General features: G+C 39.6%; 2 protein-coding genes across 2 annotated transcripts in view; one reads left to right on the forward strand and one right to left on the reverse strand.

Annotated features, from left to right (window-relative positions):
- The first annotated feature begins 140 nt into the window (after nt 1–140).
- On the forward strand, nt 141–12,776 carry LOC103045848 (uncharacterized). Its single transcript, XM_015605672.3, has 4 exons — nt 141–309; nt 974–1,059; nt 10,487–10,578; nt 11,884–12,776. Exons 2-4 carry the CDS (start codon nt 999–1,001, stop codon nt 12,034–12,036), a joined length of 306 nt encoding a protein of 101 aa, XP_015461158.1. The 5' UTR covers nt 141–309; nt 974–998; the 3' UTR covers nt 12,037–12,776.
- Nucleotides 12,303–17,089, reverse strand: part of LOC103046448 (serine/threonine-protein kinase 32C) — a 119,985-nt gene continuing 115,198 nt past the window's right edge. The window contains exon 12 of the mRNA XM_015605671.3: nt 12,303–14,754. Coding sequence (XP_015461157.3) covers nt 14,550–14,754 — 205 coding nt within the window. The 3' untranslated portion in view covers nt 12,303–14,549. The remainder of the gene's footprint in view (nt 14,755–17,089) is intronic.

Raw genomic sequence — 17,089 nt, forward strand, 5'->3', positions numbered from 1 at the left:
GGTTTGCTGGCTTGGCTTCAGCTCTGTTTCAATTCTGCTGGAGAAAAAAAAATAGTCCCACCCCACAGGCCCACTGCTCAACTTCACACACACCCAGCCCCCCCACCCATCTCTCTCTCTCTTTTTTTCTCACTCTCTGTCACTCTCTCGCTTTGCCCTCCTCCAAAAAGAGACCACTCTTGTCCTGCGCTGAGTGTTTTCATTAGGAAAAGAGGCAAAACGCAGAGTGAAAAAGAGAGAGACAGAAAAGCAGTGACTGAGGAGGGAAAGAGAGTCACGAACAGCTAGAAGCCCACCACAAGTTTTAAGGTAAACTCATCTCACTTCCTCTACTTTTCCTTCATGTGTGCATGAATTACTTTCCTGTTCTGACTGTGTGTTGAAGAACCTCAGAAGTTTACAGAGCTCCGATTTTTAATCTGGCTCTGGATTAGTGTATAGACACACTGTATGCCTGAACACTAATACACATACAGTTATATTAAAATCTGGGCATCTAAGGTAAATTATATGTGTTGGATCCCATGATTTTGTCTCTTTTTTCACTTGTATGTTTATGTTTATGTACGGGCAGTTCTAGCCAGACACTGCCAGTCACAATCATTTATCATGATTCCCTATGCCATAAGACATACTACCAGTAAGCATGTGACATTAAGAAATACCTACTATAAGGTTTTGCTCAAACTCTGATAATTCATAAGTACACTGGACAGTGTTCAGAGTCACTCACAAGGTAACATCTCACAATTTATACAGTGTTTGCAAACGGCTATCCCATTAATGTCAGTGTATTTGTAAGATATTCAAAAAAAAAAAACTAATCTGACCAGTGTTTCCAAGCTTTTGCATAACTCTATACACATAGCTGTGTTCAGTTGTGTTTTTGTGTATTTACTGTATAGTCTGCTGTATTTGTGCTGTATTTTGTCTGTCAAACAAACAACCAAACAACCCTCTTCTTTCCCTGTAGCTGGATTTTGTATCAGCTCTGAGTCATGGCCCAGTGCTCCACCTGCATCAGCCTCTTACTGCTCCTGATTGGTCAGATTTCTGCAGGTAGGCACTCATAAAGTGTGAAGTGGAGAATGTGGGCTTTCGAAATCTATATAGGCAAATTTGGACTCACCAAGTCACATATCTAAACAGCCTGCAATTCTGACTCTCTGTGAAGAAGATTTCCAGAAGAGTGATTTGTGTAAAAACAAGAGAAAAGAATCAAGAAATACTGTAGTAATACTGGAGTGAATATTAGATTCATGAAATTTAATAACGTGTGTGTGCGTTTTACGGAGCTGGAACATCTGGTTCTGATTTGGCTCTGCTTAGCTCGGTTCTGAATGACAGGGCAGTGTAAGCTCACAGTGGACATGCACATTTCATGCATGATATACCATAGTTAACTTCAGCCATTATAGAGCATTTACACCTAGCAACCAAGCAAACTGAGCTAAGATATTCTCTGCAGGGCTAAAGCTTGTGTAGCTTGAGTAGTTCTGGTGACTTCACTGGCAGAGAAATTTGAAATAATTACGGGAATGTTTTTGTGTGTGATCTCATTTCCTAAGAATGGAGAAATATTCTCATTCACTCCCAAATACAGAAAGGCTCCCTCTGTCTCTTTCTTACGCTCTCTAAATTTTTTCCTGCTCTTGCTGTCTCTTTGCACTTCTATTGATCTGGGAAATACTCCACCAAGCACAGTTAACTGAGGTTAACAAACACATTACAGTTACACACATTTTCCACTGGCCTGCTCAGACCCACTATTATTCAACAGCAAAGAGAGACTGAAGCCCAATTCTGTTCTCCTTTATTTTACTAACCCCAATCTGAGGCGGACTCTGTGTACTGCATTATGGTGCTGTCGCTACTCCAGGGGCCTCCAGCTGTTGAATAATGGGTTTGTGAGTGTGTGAGATGAGTGGGGCATATTTTTCAGTTGTAACTTGTTGCCTTTGTGTATGATTATTTCTCCGGGTGATGTCACAGCCGGTCCAAAACTCACACATCATTACCAACTGCATTTTACGTGGCCAAACACACTCACACATTGCTTGTCTAAACTGTGCTGTTGTTTTTGACACACACTCACAAGAAATATACAAAACACTTATTTAAAAAACTGATCTGCTTTAGTACTACAACTTTTGTTGTAATTTAGAACTACCCACTGCTGTAATTTCTGGTCCACATCAGGGCAGCAGGCCTGAGTCATTGTGCTACATCATTGTGCAACAATTGGGGGCCCCTTGTGTCGCAGTGTTGGCTGGCTCCCAACTAACTCACACAGGCAGCACAGACTAAGAGTTGCTATAGAATCCACACTAAAATCGTATACAAAACAACATAATTTACCAATGAAACGTAAAGAGAATTAGTGCCACCAACCTAATATAAGGTAGGTCTCAATTGTGCCACCAAAACAGATCTTATCATTTGAGGCATGGATTCCACACAACCTTTGAAGGCACCCTGTAGTATCTTGCAAGATCAGTTTTATTTGTTGGTTTTTGTTTATTTGTAGTTTTTTTTTTGTCACATTGCAGATTTCATGGTGGCTAATCGTGCTTTCAGCCGCTTAAAAAAAGATTAACCCAATTAATTGCATGCTCTGTAATTAATTCATTCATACACATTCATCATTAAATATTTTTAAAACGGAGAGTTCAATTAAATGTTAACTGAGAATGAAGTGAGTAAAAGAATAACTGGCATAGACTTAATGAAATTCAGTCAAGATAGATAGACAGATGAGGTAAATACTGTATCTTTCTCACAGTCCTAGATCAATTTCTATAGATACTTAAACGTGACACAACAATTATTGTAGATGCTCACACATGCCTGAGAAAATTTTCAGGTGATTTTAGACTACTCAACCACACTCTAGAGTAACTACACTCTAGCACAGCTGAAATATGTTTGTGTAATTATAAAATATATCAGCCCTGATTAAAATGTTTGAAAATGAGATGGTATTATTAAATATTAACAGAATTTAGACATTTCATTATATTTTGATCAATTTTTTTCTTAGTAACAAACAAATATTATTTTAAGTCAATAGTAATTAATTTTAGTACATATCTTTTCATTTATATTTTCTGCCCTGGGGCTCTTATTTTGAAAGCAGAAACAGCAGATTAGCCTATCAGCTAACCGGTGATGCCAGCTGTTCCCAAGCTGAATTAATGGCTGGTGTTTGATAACAGATGGATGGCACTGTGCTGGTTAGATTGTTAGGTTCTGGGGTTTGGTATTATACATGGTTTATGGTTATACGTCACTCCAGTCTTTAGTTACTGACCTCAGAAAACCAGAATGCAGCTAGTGGCTCAATGCTAGGTAGAACTCAGCAGTAAGGAATTAGGTTGCACTGCTTTGCCTTATTTCCCTATTAGTTGTAATACTTTAGAGAACTTTAGCTATAGTAACTAAAGCTAGGAATTAGAGAGGCTTTAGCATTACTGGATGGTGACGGGGTGCTATTGGTTACTTTGAAATATTTACTGTAAACATGTAAACAAGGAAAAAATTACATTTATAGGACTTCAGACTGGGGGCTTCATGCCTGTTCCTCAACCCAACAAAGCAGTTATTTTATAACTCCACTTCATGCAGCTCAGTTCAATCAATTACTGGATTAGTGAGCTGCAGCTGTTCTCTCTCTGAACATGACAGGTTTTTATCTCGCTTAATAAAAGTTGTTTCCCAGCTAAAATGAAGATTTTATATAAGCTGCTAATGGAACTTAATGTTGGGGTAATGTTGAGGTAAATGTAGAAAGTGTGCCCAACAAAACAAAACAAAAAAACAATACAATGCTTAATAACTACAAAACTAATTGGAAATGATCTTACTAAGACTTGTATGTTTAAAATCAAGCTAGTGGGTGAAACTAACTGGCTTTACCCACATAGACCTTCTGATCAGTGAATTAAATAGAATTTTTAAGCTGCGTTTTATTATATCATCTTTTTAATTTAATTTTCTGGATGCTTAATATGAACAAATGGCCTGTCATACAAATGTGTTTCATAGTTTATGTCCACTTAGACTTTAGGTTTCTGCTGTTAATTCTTTGTTAGCTTTTAGCTTTGCTACAGTTCTCTACCACAAGCCTGAGTCCAGCAGAGACAGTGGCTGACCATACTAACATTCTGTCTGAACCCACAGACCTCAGCCAACTGTGTCCACATGTGCTTCCATGTCTTTGCAACAAATACAAGACAAGCCAAAACACTGTTTACCCAAACCCAAAAATCCAAAAGAAAAAGTTTCCCTGTTCCATGTGTTCACACTGAGCAGGCCTCAACAGACTGCACAGATAAGAATAGCTATAAATGGTTACTTTTAGAGAAGAATAGTGCTGCGTCCTTCATTTATCTTTGTGATTTCATTGGATTTGGTCCTGGATATCTTTGGCTCGCTTATTGAAGGACTAATGGTGCTTAAGTTGCACCCTGGGACGGCAGCGTAGGAGTAACAGCAGGGATAAATCACAGGCGAAATCCTTCACGGGACACCGGGGAGCAGAGACTCTTGGCTGGAGAAACGTAAACCTCTCTTATCGGGTCATGTTTCTGACCCGCACCGCACAGATGACTATTAATGTGAGGAGAACAAAATTGCTTATGCGTGACGCTCTGAGGTGGAGGTTGTCATTGTGTGTTTTCAGTCTATTTTCCTCTGCTTAAATCTTATGGTTAAGCATTGCAATGCAGCACAGTGAGATGATATTACATCATCCTGAGCTTTGAGCACAGGGAGATCTGTATATGTTGCCTTAAATTGAGTCCGTTCATTGTGTCCAAAATTTTTTATATAAAAAAAAAAGGTTTTGACAGCTAACAAATGCATACTATGTTATTCAATGGTCAGGAGCCCACAGGACCACCACAGAGTAGCTATTATTTGGCGAGTGGGTCATTCATACTTAGCACTGCAGTGTCACTAGCATAGTGCTGTATGAGGTGTTAGTGTGTGTGGTGTGCTGGTAAAGTTTTTAAATACAGTGTCCTCTCACTGTCCTCCACTCTATTATACACTCCACCCTAGCTGCTCCACCTTGTAGATGTAAAGTCAGAAATAGAAGCTCTGATCTGAGCTGTTGCTGTCCAGTTTGTGGTGGTCATCTCCTAGCCCTACATCAATGTGCACAGGATGCTGTGTGCTGACTAGTTCTGGCTAGTGGTCTATTCTGAATCTAGCAGTGAAGTTGTAAGGTGTTTAAAAACTCCAGCAGCACTGCTGTATTTGACCCACTCATACCATACTCATACTCATACCACTCATACTAACACTCAAGGCCACGCCAGTGTTACCGCAGTGCTGAGTATAATCTGCCACACAAATAATAGCTGCTCTGTGGTGGTCCTGTGGGGTCTTGACCATTAAAGAATAGGGAGAAAGGAGGAAAATAAAGTTTGTAATGAAAGAACTACAAAGTGCTCTTATATTCTCATTGAAGGTGAAAAACTACCAGAAGAATGGTTGTAAAAATAAGGTACATAGCAAAGAAGCACTGTATACATGCTTATAAGGCCTTATAAGGGCTCCTGTTATGCACACTTTCAAAGTTCAGGAAGGGAGAGACAGCAGTGTTTTCAGGTCACACGTGAGTAAGACACACTTGTGTATGTTTTTATCTCAGTGTGAGTGAAGTGGGTTAATGTGGAGCAGTCTTAGCTCTGCTGAACAGTGATGTCATGGAAACCATCAGCAGTGAGGCCGGTGTCTGGTTCAGTAAACACTGCCCTCCTGCTGTGTTTACAAGGGAAAACCTGCAGCAGTGTTGATCAAACACACAGGTTACCATCAGCAAACACTTCACACAGCATCAGATTCTGATACTCAGATCCATCAAAGCCTGAGACTGAAACTGGAGCAGGTCTTAAAAAGTCTCAATAATCTGGCACCACCCAGTCTAAAGCATTCTTACTGCATGAGTAAACTGCTTAGCCGGACGTTGCTCAGCTGTGTGTGTTGAGGGGATTTGGCTATGCAAGCCACACCCAAATCTCTGCTCATTTTTATGTGTGTAAGTAATGACCAGGAAGAAAAGAACATCAGGTTTTAATTTTATGATTTTTTTTATCTTACTTACACAAGATATCCCACAGGCTTTTAATGTGTGAGACAGGAGATGGAGGAGAGAGTTGGATGGAGGATGACACAGTCAGTCAGTGATGACAGTTGACATGAACCGGGAAATCTACAGTGACAGGCCTTAATGAACAGAAAAAATATCAAGAGCTTTGTTTGCAAGAAGAGCAAATATAGAGCATGTTCCAAAATCAGCAACGTGGATTATTGTCCAAACATTTTTGGCCACTCCTTCTTATGAATGCATATAGACACTTAGACACATATGCGCAAATGCATACAGTTGTCTAGTCCCTATTGAGAATTACTGCCAATAGAATCAGATCTCTAAAAAAGATAAATATCTGCAGGCACCATGTCTATTGCCAGGGGTGAGGTAGACAGTATAATGTCCCCCAATATTTAACTGTGTTCTGGAATAATGATGCTTAACCGAACACTTTTGGGATGATTTGGGTGGTTGGAATAAGATTGCGTGGTAACCATACAACATCCTAAAATCACTACCACCCTTGTCACTAAAGGCCATACACTTTTTTTTCCTCAGCAATTCTTCAAAATCCAGAGTCTAGTAGAAAGTCTGCCCTGAATAGTAGTTAATACCATTACTCCTGTTACTCCAACAAAAAGAAGCAAAAAGAAGGTGTACATAAATTCTGCATTTTCATCAGAATATTATAGTTTGAAGGTTGTCTTACCTTTGAATGGCTGGTGTAATCATTCTTGCCAAAAATAGCTGCGCTAATGATTTTCCCTGACATTTCCTGTGTGTTTAATATCAGTGCCGGAACATAAACTGAATGAATTATAGCTGACCACCCAGACATACCTTATTAGAAGAACACTGCAGAGCTTGTAGTTTAGGATCCAAACTCACTAAACCCCTTTAAAAAAAGTATATAATTAGGAAATACATATTTGGTGTATACAGAGTTTTCACATAGTGTAGCTTCATACTGGAGCTGTGAATTGTGTCACACTTTAAAAGTCTAAGTGTCAGTATACAGCCATAACTGGCTATAGTTTGGCAAAAACATAGATGCATGTTGCAACTGGGCCAAAATGTCGTTTGGCAACTAAAACTGGGCCATATTTGCTACATATTTTAAATCATGGTCAGATGCTAATGTGTGCAAAATGTAGACAACAGTTTCACTGCTGTTTCCAAGGCATAGGACACCTAAAAATCTAAATCTGTCAATATTTTTTTGGCCTGTAAATAAACACTGCTCATCTTTTAAAATAATTATTAAAAAAAATAAACATAAACTGAATTTTAAGGTTAAACATCAGAGTATTGATTGCATGATGCATGAATACTTGGGCATCTGCTTTTCTTTTAAAATTTGATATGCAAGTTAGTTTTGCTTACAATATTGTTTTATTAAAAATACTATAATCACAAACGTCTGTAAACGTAATATTGGTGTCTTTTTTGTTAGTAAATTGAATTTCCCCATACATGCAGATAACCTGATTTAGACTAGAACACTAGAACTACTCATATATGAGCATATATAATTAACTTATATATAATTCCTCATTACTAATGGCACATTTTCAATTCCACCTTAAAATGGCACACACGTTAGGTTACATTAATCCTGTAGTAGATGGTAAGCAGATATTTCTGCTTATGTTGTGCAAAAGTCACAAACAGTCTACATATGAATGTTCTGTTCCACCTTAAAAGCTGAAGACGTTAAATTCAAGGCCACAGCAGCATTTAAGGTGGAATAGTAAATTCAAGCAGTCTAAAATCTTCATGTGAGTGATTTACTGAATAATGGCAATAATGTGTGTTTAAGAAAACTAGATAACAGATATGTGAACGTAGTGCAGGTGCTACCTTAATGAAGACCCATTCCCAGGACTTTTCTCTCCTCTGTGTTTTGTCGGCGGTGTTTATGTTACTGTCAGCGTGCAGCGCGTGGGGGCTGTAGGTGAAGAAACAGGCTGTGTCCCTATAAGCCTCTGTGTGCCTCGTTAACACCGCGCGCCCTTGTAGAAGTCTTTAGAGTGGAGCAGTGCAGTCAGCAGGGAGTGATTTGGGACGGGGTTGTTAACGCGTGGCGTGGACTCGGGACATGAGCTCGTCAATTACGTTTTGCCTCAACCAAATAAATTCTTCCTCTTAGCCGTCAATCACATTTTGCATTGACCAATTGCAGAGTAGATCAACCTATCCATCATTTATTTTACATCAGCCAATCAAGATGTTGTTTTTTAACACCGAAATTAGATTCTGGTTGTTTTACCTGTGTTTTTACCTAGGTAGGCTTCTTATGCTTATACTTTACACGAATCTTCGTAATTATTCAGCATAATTAGAAGAGAAAATGTACATTTGAATGTGTCAAGCAAATGTTAAGCAATAAATCTCAGCTAAGATATAGCTGTGCATTCTTACATTGACCAGCAATTTCTATCTGGTAAACATGTATGGCTTAATGAAAGTTTAAATCCCCTCTTTTTTACATTGCATCTGCTAAAAAATATTATATATACAGCGTGGCCAAGTTAATAATGTTCTCTTGATCTGAAAAGGCGACATTTAAGGCACTTCCGCTTACATGAGAAATACCTAACGCCTTTTTCCAAATTCCTTTAAACAATTGGCTGATGCACAAGATGACAGACAGGTACTTCACACTGGATTGGCCAATGCACAAAATGATTGACAGTGTCCCCGCCCATTCTTTAGGCCCATTGGTTCGCCGAGCTGCAGTCGGAGTTGCCAGGTTCGCTGTTTTCTCGCCAAATTGGGCTTGTTTGAAAATTCAGTCGAAAATTCAGGGGTGGCTTGGTGTGTTTTTTTGGGCTACTTTTAAAAATTACCACGGACACCAAAACAACAAAAAAGTGGGTGTATATATATATATATTTTTTTTTATGTAAATAGTTCATTGTGTTGTTCTTGACTTGGAAAGAAATGGTTTAAAAGAACTAAAACAACACTAATGTTACCATATTATTCATGACTTAAAGATAAATAGCAATACTGATAATAAATCTACCCTACGGTGGCCGAGAAAGCCCAACGCAGTGCAAATTGAAAAGCGCTGCAAAAGCACAAAACACATCCATCAAAATTACAACACAGGCGCAGCAAATAGAAAAACGCGCTGCAACTAGAAAAACGCGCTGCAAATAGAAAAACGCGCTGCAAATAGAAAAACGCGCTGCAAATAGAAAAACGCGCTGCAAATAGAAAAACGCGCTGCAACTAGAAAAACGCGCTGCAAATAGAACCACAACACAACGGAAGTGAGTCACAACAGAATTTTCCCGGGGGACCTTAAAAGATACTGTACCAGCTAAGCTGCGTCTTCAGTAACGTCTCGGACTTCACTATGTGTACAAAGGACAATAAGTGGCAAACAAGGCGTTTTGTGAAGCAGAACTTTTAATAATATGCACACAACCGTGGTAATCACAGGTAATAAACATAACTTACTTTTCAGAAGCTTGTTTGCCACTTATTGTCCTTTGTATACAGCTGGTACAGCATCTTTTAAGGTCCCCCGGGAAAATTCCGTTGTGTTGTGACTCACTTCCGTTGTGTTGTGGTTCTATTTGCAGCGCGTTTTTCTATTTGCAGCGCGTTTTTCTATTTGTTGCGCCTGTGTTGTAATTTTGATGGATGTGTTTTGTGTGCTTTTGCAGCGCTTTTCAATTTGCACTGCGCTGGGCTTTCTCGGCCACCGTATAAATCCCTTATAAACAAAATACAAATTCGTACACTCATAGATGTTTTGCAATTTGCTTCAAACGTGTGACAGACATATATTTTGGGCTAGTTTAAGTTTCTGAAGGGTGGGGTTTTTTTTACTTTGGGCTGGATATTTCTGTTCGCCATGGCAACCCTGGCTGCAGTTACACATACTACTCTGTGTGAAAAACTGAATAGCAGCAGCTCTAAAGAAACGCACTAAGAAACTAAACGTTACAAAAGAGTAACCTTTAGTTACTTTACCAACGTTGTCAGTATGTTAGTTAAAAATATTTGACATTTTGACATCCTGAGATTATATAGTATTATGCACATCAGATTATAATGGAAACTTGTCTACAACAATGCTGGACAGTACTGTGTACAACTGATTTAATAAGACACAAGTAGACTGAAGTGCCAATATACTGTCTAATACTATACTGCTTTTATTGCTGCTGATGACATCTTTGATTCTGAATTCGAGGTTGGAGACCTGTGGGAGCATCTCAGTTTAAATTTCCTCCTTAGAACCTGAAAATACCAACTGGAAGGCAGCACTACAGTAGCTTCAGTGTAAAACTAGCAAAAATGCACATCTAGCACATAAATAGGGGTAATGAGAAACATTTAAGATGTTTAACAGCTGATGGTTTTGTACTGCAGAGACTCAGTCTGATCCAGCACGAAGAGACTCCATCACAGCAACCTGCAAGGACCAAAACTCACTCAGCAACAGACTGGATGCAGTGGAAAAGGTAACCCTCCCTCTCCATTTCTGTCACAACATGTAGATCTCTGGTGAAATTCTAACTGCCCTGAACAGTGTGAAGATTTTACTGCATTGCTGACATTTTACTGCAGTCAGTCCCAGGGCAGGATGAGGGATCAGGTGTTGGCTGCAGGCCTTAATTATTTTTTCTCTGGGCAGCAACACTGACTGATACCCTCAGGTCTCTATCAGCAATTAGTGGCTCTTAGCTAAATTAAACTCTGTTAGAGCAACCATGGGAAAACTCAGTGCCTGTGAACCATTCCCCCAGCACTTCTCCTTACCTCTTATTGGGGTAATCATCCTCTAGCATACATTTGGGCAAGTTGTAGTATTGTTACCATTGACTGTAGATGGGCTTGGACAGTGCAACATCTCTCCACAGGTCTAGTGCCTCTGCTGACTGGTTGCAGTGTTACATGTAGCTCTGACCATCAGCATATGCTTCAATGATAAAGCCAATCTTTAATTTAATTTTTCTCTTATATAAACCACCATATGTCCATCTCCAGTGTCTAATTCCAATACTTACTGTACTGATGTTGTAAGAAGGTGAGGTTACACATAGAAATTAAGTGATTAAGACAGCCTTGTCTGGAACAAACCTGCAGGACCTTTTTGTTCAATACAGGGATCAAATGTCAACCAACTAGCCCCTTAATCCTAACATTATTGATAATGTGGAGTTGTGTTGGTAGTTGCATTAACAGACACTGTACAAAGTTTTTTTTTCGTTGCATTTTTTTCTCTAGAAAGTTTGGTGTTAAGTGTGAAATGTCCTGTGATCTTAGAAGTTGTTAGCCAGCCACCTAACTAAGCTAGCTAATGGTGTGCTGACTTTCTCACAGCTTGTGGATTAATCTGGATCACAGTAGCTTAATGTTTTATACAGTTCATTGCTGTAATCCACCATGCTGCATCTACCGCTAGGACATTATCTAATAAACAGGGAAATACATTTGCACGCTTTTTTTAAAGCCCAAACTGCTTTAATGTTTTTTACATTCTCTAAATTAGGTTTTATTCACCACAGAATTACTTCAGATTTGTATTCAAATTTGATTTTTCCCCCTCTGTGGCCTTCTTTTTCTGTCATCTGTCCTTTATGTTTCCTTTTTTCATATATAAAAAAATCACTCCACCCTTCCTCTTCCCCGGCATTGCTTCTTCCTTCCTCTTGTTATTTGTATTTTTTTCTGCTGTATTCTATTGTTAATCACTCACTGTAATCTAATCTAGGAGCTCTGTTCTTCATCTGTCTGATGTTCTGTCTCTGTGTGTTTCTCTTCAGCGGGTGGAGGACACAGTGCAGAAGCTGGAGGAGGAGCTGGCCGGCCTGCTGGATGCTATTGAGGGCCCTGAGTGGAGCTTTCTATTGAACTCTAACAATGTTGGACCTACAGTGCACATCCTAGAGGAGAGCAATCCCAAACCACAGCCATGAGACTCTCTCTCTCAGATTGAGAGAGAGAAAACAGAGAGAAGACAGGAGGACTAGAATATTGCTGAGTTCTTTGCCATGAGCTAGATATCTTAGAAATCACATTCCCCATAATCTCAATTGTATTACAAAATATTATACCCATTTATCTGTGAAATGGTCTGCTCTCCACCTCCCCCTACTGTCCACACAGGCGTGCACCTTAGATCACCTACCAAGCACAGATTCCAGATGCATGCAGCTGTTGTATTATAAATCAGACAGAGACAGAGCACTTAAACATTTTATTAATATTTTCAGTATCATCAAAACAACCTATGGGATGCCAAAAGTTAAATAGAATCTATTCATACGTATCATGCCGTCCACATTTATTTGGAGACGATGCTTTGCTTTGTACAGTCAAACATCTTCAATTGATAAAGCAGTCCTAGAGAATGGAAAACAGAGCAGTGATGGCACTGGCGGAAGAGCCGCTTAAGAGTAATAAAGTTTTCATGTCAGTGGCGACGAGGTGAAGACCGAGCCACGCAGCTACGAACGTGTGCCCTTCCGCAGGATACCAATGTAATTAGTGGTACATGCAGAAATTGAGATGTATGCAGTATGCTATGGCCTCAGTGTCATCAAATTACAGTGTTTCTTTTCCATCTATGCTCACTTGAGGCTAATAGTATGTTTAATTATTTCAGAAACATTCCATGTTTTCACTTACCACAATAAATGCTTGTTTACAAATGTTACATTGGTCCTACGCACTACTTACACACTCACTAACTCGCGCACCCTCACACACTCCCATTATCAATTAGACAAAAGCAGACAGACAGACAATCAGACAGACAGACATACGCACACATACGTTAGACAAGTACAAACATCCACAGGCACTCATTTTTTATTTAGAAATGGCTATGCAAATGGTACAAAAGCTTTGGCGTTTTGCCTACAAGTTGTGCCTGCACACTTGGAAACAGAAGATCGAGGTCACCGTATGAAGGCATGGCTTCACACAACAGCCTCTTATTATAGTTTTGTTTTTTCATCTCCATCTGTTTATTCTTTATACTTTAACTTTAAGTTAGTTAGGTAAGCGCACCCACATAAAACTGTGGAGAAAAGGTTCTGCTTTTAGCTATGTACATGTTTTACAGAGTTAAACAATACAATTTAAGGTGGAGAATGCTACATGTTCCCACATGTCACAACTGAGATAGATGGCACCACCTTAAAACAACCACTATCATATTCATAAAGTACGCAAACAATGCTACTCTAAAGAAAAGCCCCGTTCTTGTCCACTAGGGGGAGTGCTTAAGCCACATCAACGCAGAACAACAGTCCCCAAATGTAACACAGAAAACTTACTGTCAAATACCTTAATCAAATAGCATAATTAAATGGTGTCCTATAGAGGTAAATTTAAGCCTACTCCCCTGGTGGAGTGAATATCAACAGTAGTTCATAAGCAGCAGGAATGGAAGGGTGCTGGAGTACATACTGAAAGCACACTGTGGTGTGACGTGTGACCTACACTGACCCCTCCAGAAACAAACGAACATCTTAATAAACTCTTTAACAGTCAGAGGGAGAAACACAAACCGACTTGGCAACAGGTCAGCAGTGAGCAGAGTTCTGGCCAGAAGCAGCTAGCTTAATAAGACAGAGAGTTACGAAAAAAACGAATCATCCACGTTAACACTATCCACGTTAACAGATACTGACGTAAGTAAGACATAAGAAAGTGACTCTTCAGTTAGAAAGTCACTCTTGAGGTTAGACTCCTTGGATATAATTACTTAAACAAGAATCTGCATTCAACGTTTGCTCGCGACAAAGCATGGACTTCTTTAGCACACATTTGAGAGACGGGACAATTATCAGTTGGTCAACTTTCCAGGTGCCAAGCGATTTATCCTCCTACCTGTCCAAGGACTATTGCCTCTATAGAAACAAACTGAATGCAAAACCATTAGTACCGTAAATGGCAGCCCCCTTTCAGGGGCAGGAGCTGAAAGAGCAAACAAAGCTAGTCTAAAGTTCAGAGAGCTTTCACCTATTCAATAATTAACTGCTCTCTCCACAGAAAACAGCGTTTGCTCATCCTCGATCTGCTGCCCTTGTCACATGAACACGAACACTCCTACAGCAGAGCTCTATTGCTCTGGGTGTCGTCATGCGTTTCTCAGGCAGCATCTGTGCGGTTTGTTACCTCTAAAATGTCTACTTTACATCATGCTGTACAGTTATGTTGCATAGAAGTTTGAGCTTACTCTAGGGGCCATGTAGAAAGAGACATAAAGAGAGAAAGAAGAGGCCGTGTTGCTGATCGTACAGGCATAACCCAAAACTGTACTGTGTTAAATGCTACTGGGAAGGAGTATGGAGCAGTGTGTGGCTCTAACTCGGCCAGCTCTCCGTGCTGCGTGCAGTCAGAGGGCCGCACTGAGGGCTTTATAGGCATGGTGAGCGTGCTGACGCCTGAGAGACCAGCAGGAGGTGCTGTGCCCGGGGCGCTAGGAGCTGCCTGGAGAGGAGCAGACCGAGCCGCACATGCTCAGCTTGGAGGTCTCGGGTTCGGCCTCGGTTTCCTCGTCCTCCGTGCCGCCCTCTGCCTCTTCACCCTCCCTGTCAGGGTCCCCGTCCCCTTCTCCCTCTCCCTCTCCCTCGGCTCCTTCCCCTTCTCCCCCCATGCAGCCTTCCTCCTGTCTCCTCTTCAACCTGCACACACAGATAAACAATACGTTTTGGTACAATCTGTAAAAAATACTGCAGACATGTGCACTTTACAGTGTAAGCATGGATTAGTGCAAAATAGTGTTTCTGTTACACAAGCATTGGAGTCTTACAAGACCCTGACCACCTTAAAAATAGGGAGGTCATTTAAAAGAGGTCAGATCACAGCGAGTCTCTAAGGCACTTATTATACAATTTACAATAGTGCTAATTTGTACTGCATCACTTAAAATGCATATTAATACCAGGTATAAACAGCAGCCTAAAAAACGATTATCACAATATTTATGTTCTAACAGCTGGGAATTATCAGTTACATCACCAACCATGTGGAAAGATGTGCATTCATGCGACGCCGCGCTGGCAGGTTCATAGCAGTTCTGTCCTTTTAACAGTGTACAAAAACACAATCTCATCAATCTCAGATGCTCTGCTCACAGAGGTACACAGACCCACTGAATATCTGAATCTGATCACTTAATCTCAGTTGGCTTTATGTGCCTTTTTAATGTTATGTTTTCTGTTAGTCTAAATAGGAAAATTCTTGTAAAGCAAACATATTTTACAATACAATTAATCTAATATTTATTATCAGTGAATGTTTCTACATGCACTCAATAATACAATTGGATTGTAGTGAATTGGTAGCATACTTTAATTTCTTAGATCGGATAATGGCCTAGACCGCTAGATTTTAGCTCAGTAATCAGATTTATCAGCACTTCTCATTGTTTTCGCAGTCTTGATTGAGACCCGAATTTGACAGTAAAGTGCAGAATAGAAATCTTATTACTGTCTGACTCATGTATACCAGCTTATCTGATTTATTAATCTCATTCAAATAAAAAATCTGATTAAAAATATGTAAATGTGTTGATTTGAATACTGCCAAAATCTGAGGTTCTACGGTTCTACGGTTTATGGTCATGTGGTCATGTGATCAGAATGTTTTAGGAGTTTTTTTTTTTTTTTTAATTGTCCACACAAACATTTTCCTCGAGATTTTAAACTAAATTCAGCCTAGCTGCATTTCTACATTTCTGTTTTGGGAATAAAAAAGGTTGGATCAGTGTGGATGGCAGTCAGAAAACTTGGCAAAGTAATGTAATTTTTGTATTATTGTAAAAGTCAGATTTTATGCTGGACAAACACGAAAAAGTACTAAAAGCTTCACTTTGTAAAGAAGCGACAGCATGTCTCAGTCTGGGAACTCCACAGCAGATACTGTGTGAGACAAATTTGCTCTATTACAGCCTAATGGCTACTGCCATCACAATCCTTTGTCACACAATATTATATAATTAGCTTTTAAATGTTTAAACAGAAAATTAGGCCTATTCAGTTCTCTCTCAGTATAATTTCCCAACATGGCCTACCATCACCTCTCCTGTATCAGCACCGATACCGGCTTACATCACCCAGTTCTAAATGTAACACACACATTGTGAGCTGTGCAAGCATGAAAAAGCCTGGCACATCCACAAATACTTGTGTGTACAAACAACCTGAGCAGCCAAAGCGGGATGAATGCACCTGAGATCCCAGCACTAACTCACACACACTCACGGAGAGACAGTGGAAAATGTGTTTGGCAATGCTGTGGCACAGACTTGCGTGCCAGGGATAAAGAGCCATAAATAATGTGGTAGAGCTAAAAATAGGACTAGAAACACGAAACACATAATTTACGGCTGAGAGAGAGGGGGATTGAGGGAGGGCACATTATGCAGCGAATACAGACACTGCTAAATTATAAATGAGGTAATAATTTAGAGCAGGGACAAACCAATATCCTCTCCCTCAGAGGAGAAGGCCATACTGTAACAGCTTCCCCTGCCAGTAAACATCAGCTAAGCTAAAGCACAACTCGAGACTAAGCATGCTGCTGGAATTTATTTATAGTGTAATTATAAAGGGATACCTTTATATAGAAGAGAGGCTAAGCTATAGGAGGAGACATAATGAGTACAACACACAAACACACACACAAACTGTCTTTAAACTATGATAGGAAGTACTTAAAAAAATATTATGTTTTAGTCTTTAGAGCAGAGCTGCTTTTAAACTCTTTGAATGAAAGAAATTCAGTTTTTTACCTGTGGAACATTTAGTGGACACTTTTATCCAAAACGACCAGTTTCATCTATTTTCTTTGTTGGAGATGTATCATATGATGTAGACATGTGTCATTGCTTGAATTACTCAGTCACAAACTAATATCTCCTATGAATGTAAACTTTTCCATTAATGGCTGATACTCAAATGCAAAGCGTCTTACATGTGAATCATTAAAAAAAAGGTCAGTGAACATAGTGTTAGA

The sequence above is a fragment of the Astyanax mexicanus genome, chromosome 7 (genome assembly GCF_023375975.1).
Source record: "Astyanax mexicanus isolate ESR-SI-001 chromosome 7, AstMex3_surface, whole genome shotgun sequence".
Lineage (NCBI taxonomy): Eukaryota > Metazoa > Chordata > Actinopteri > Characiformes > Acestrorhamphidae > Astyanax > Astyanax mexicanus.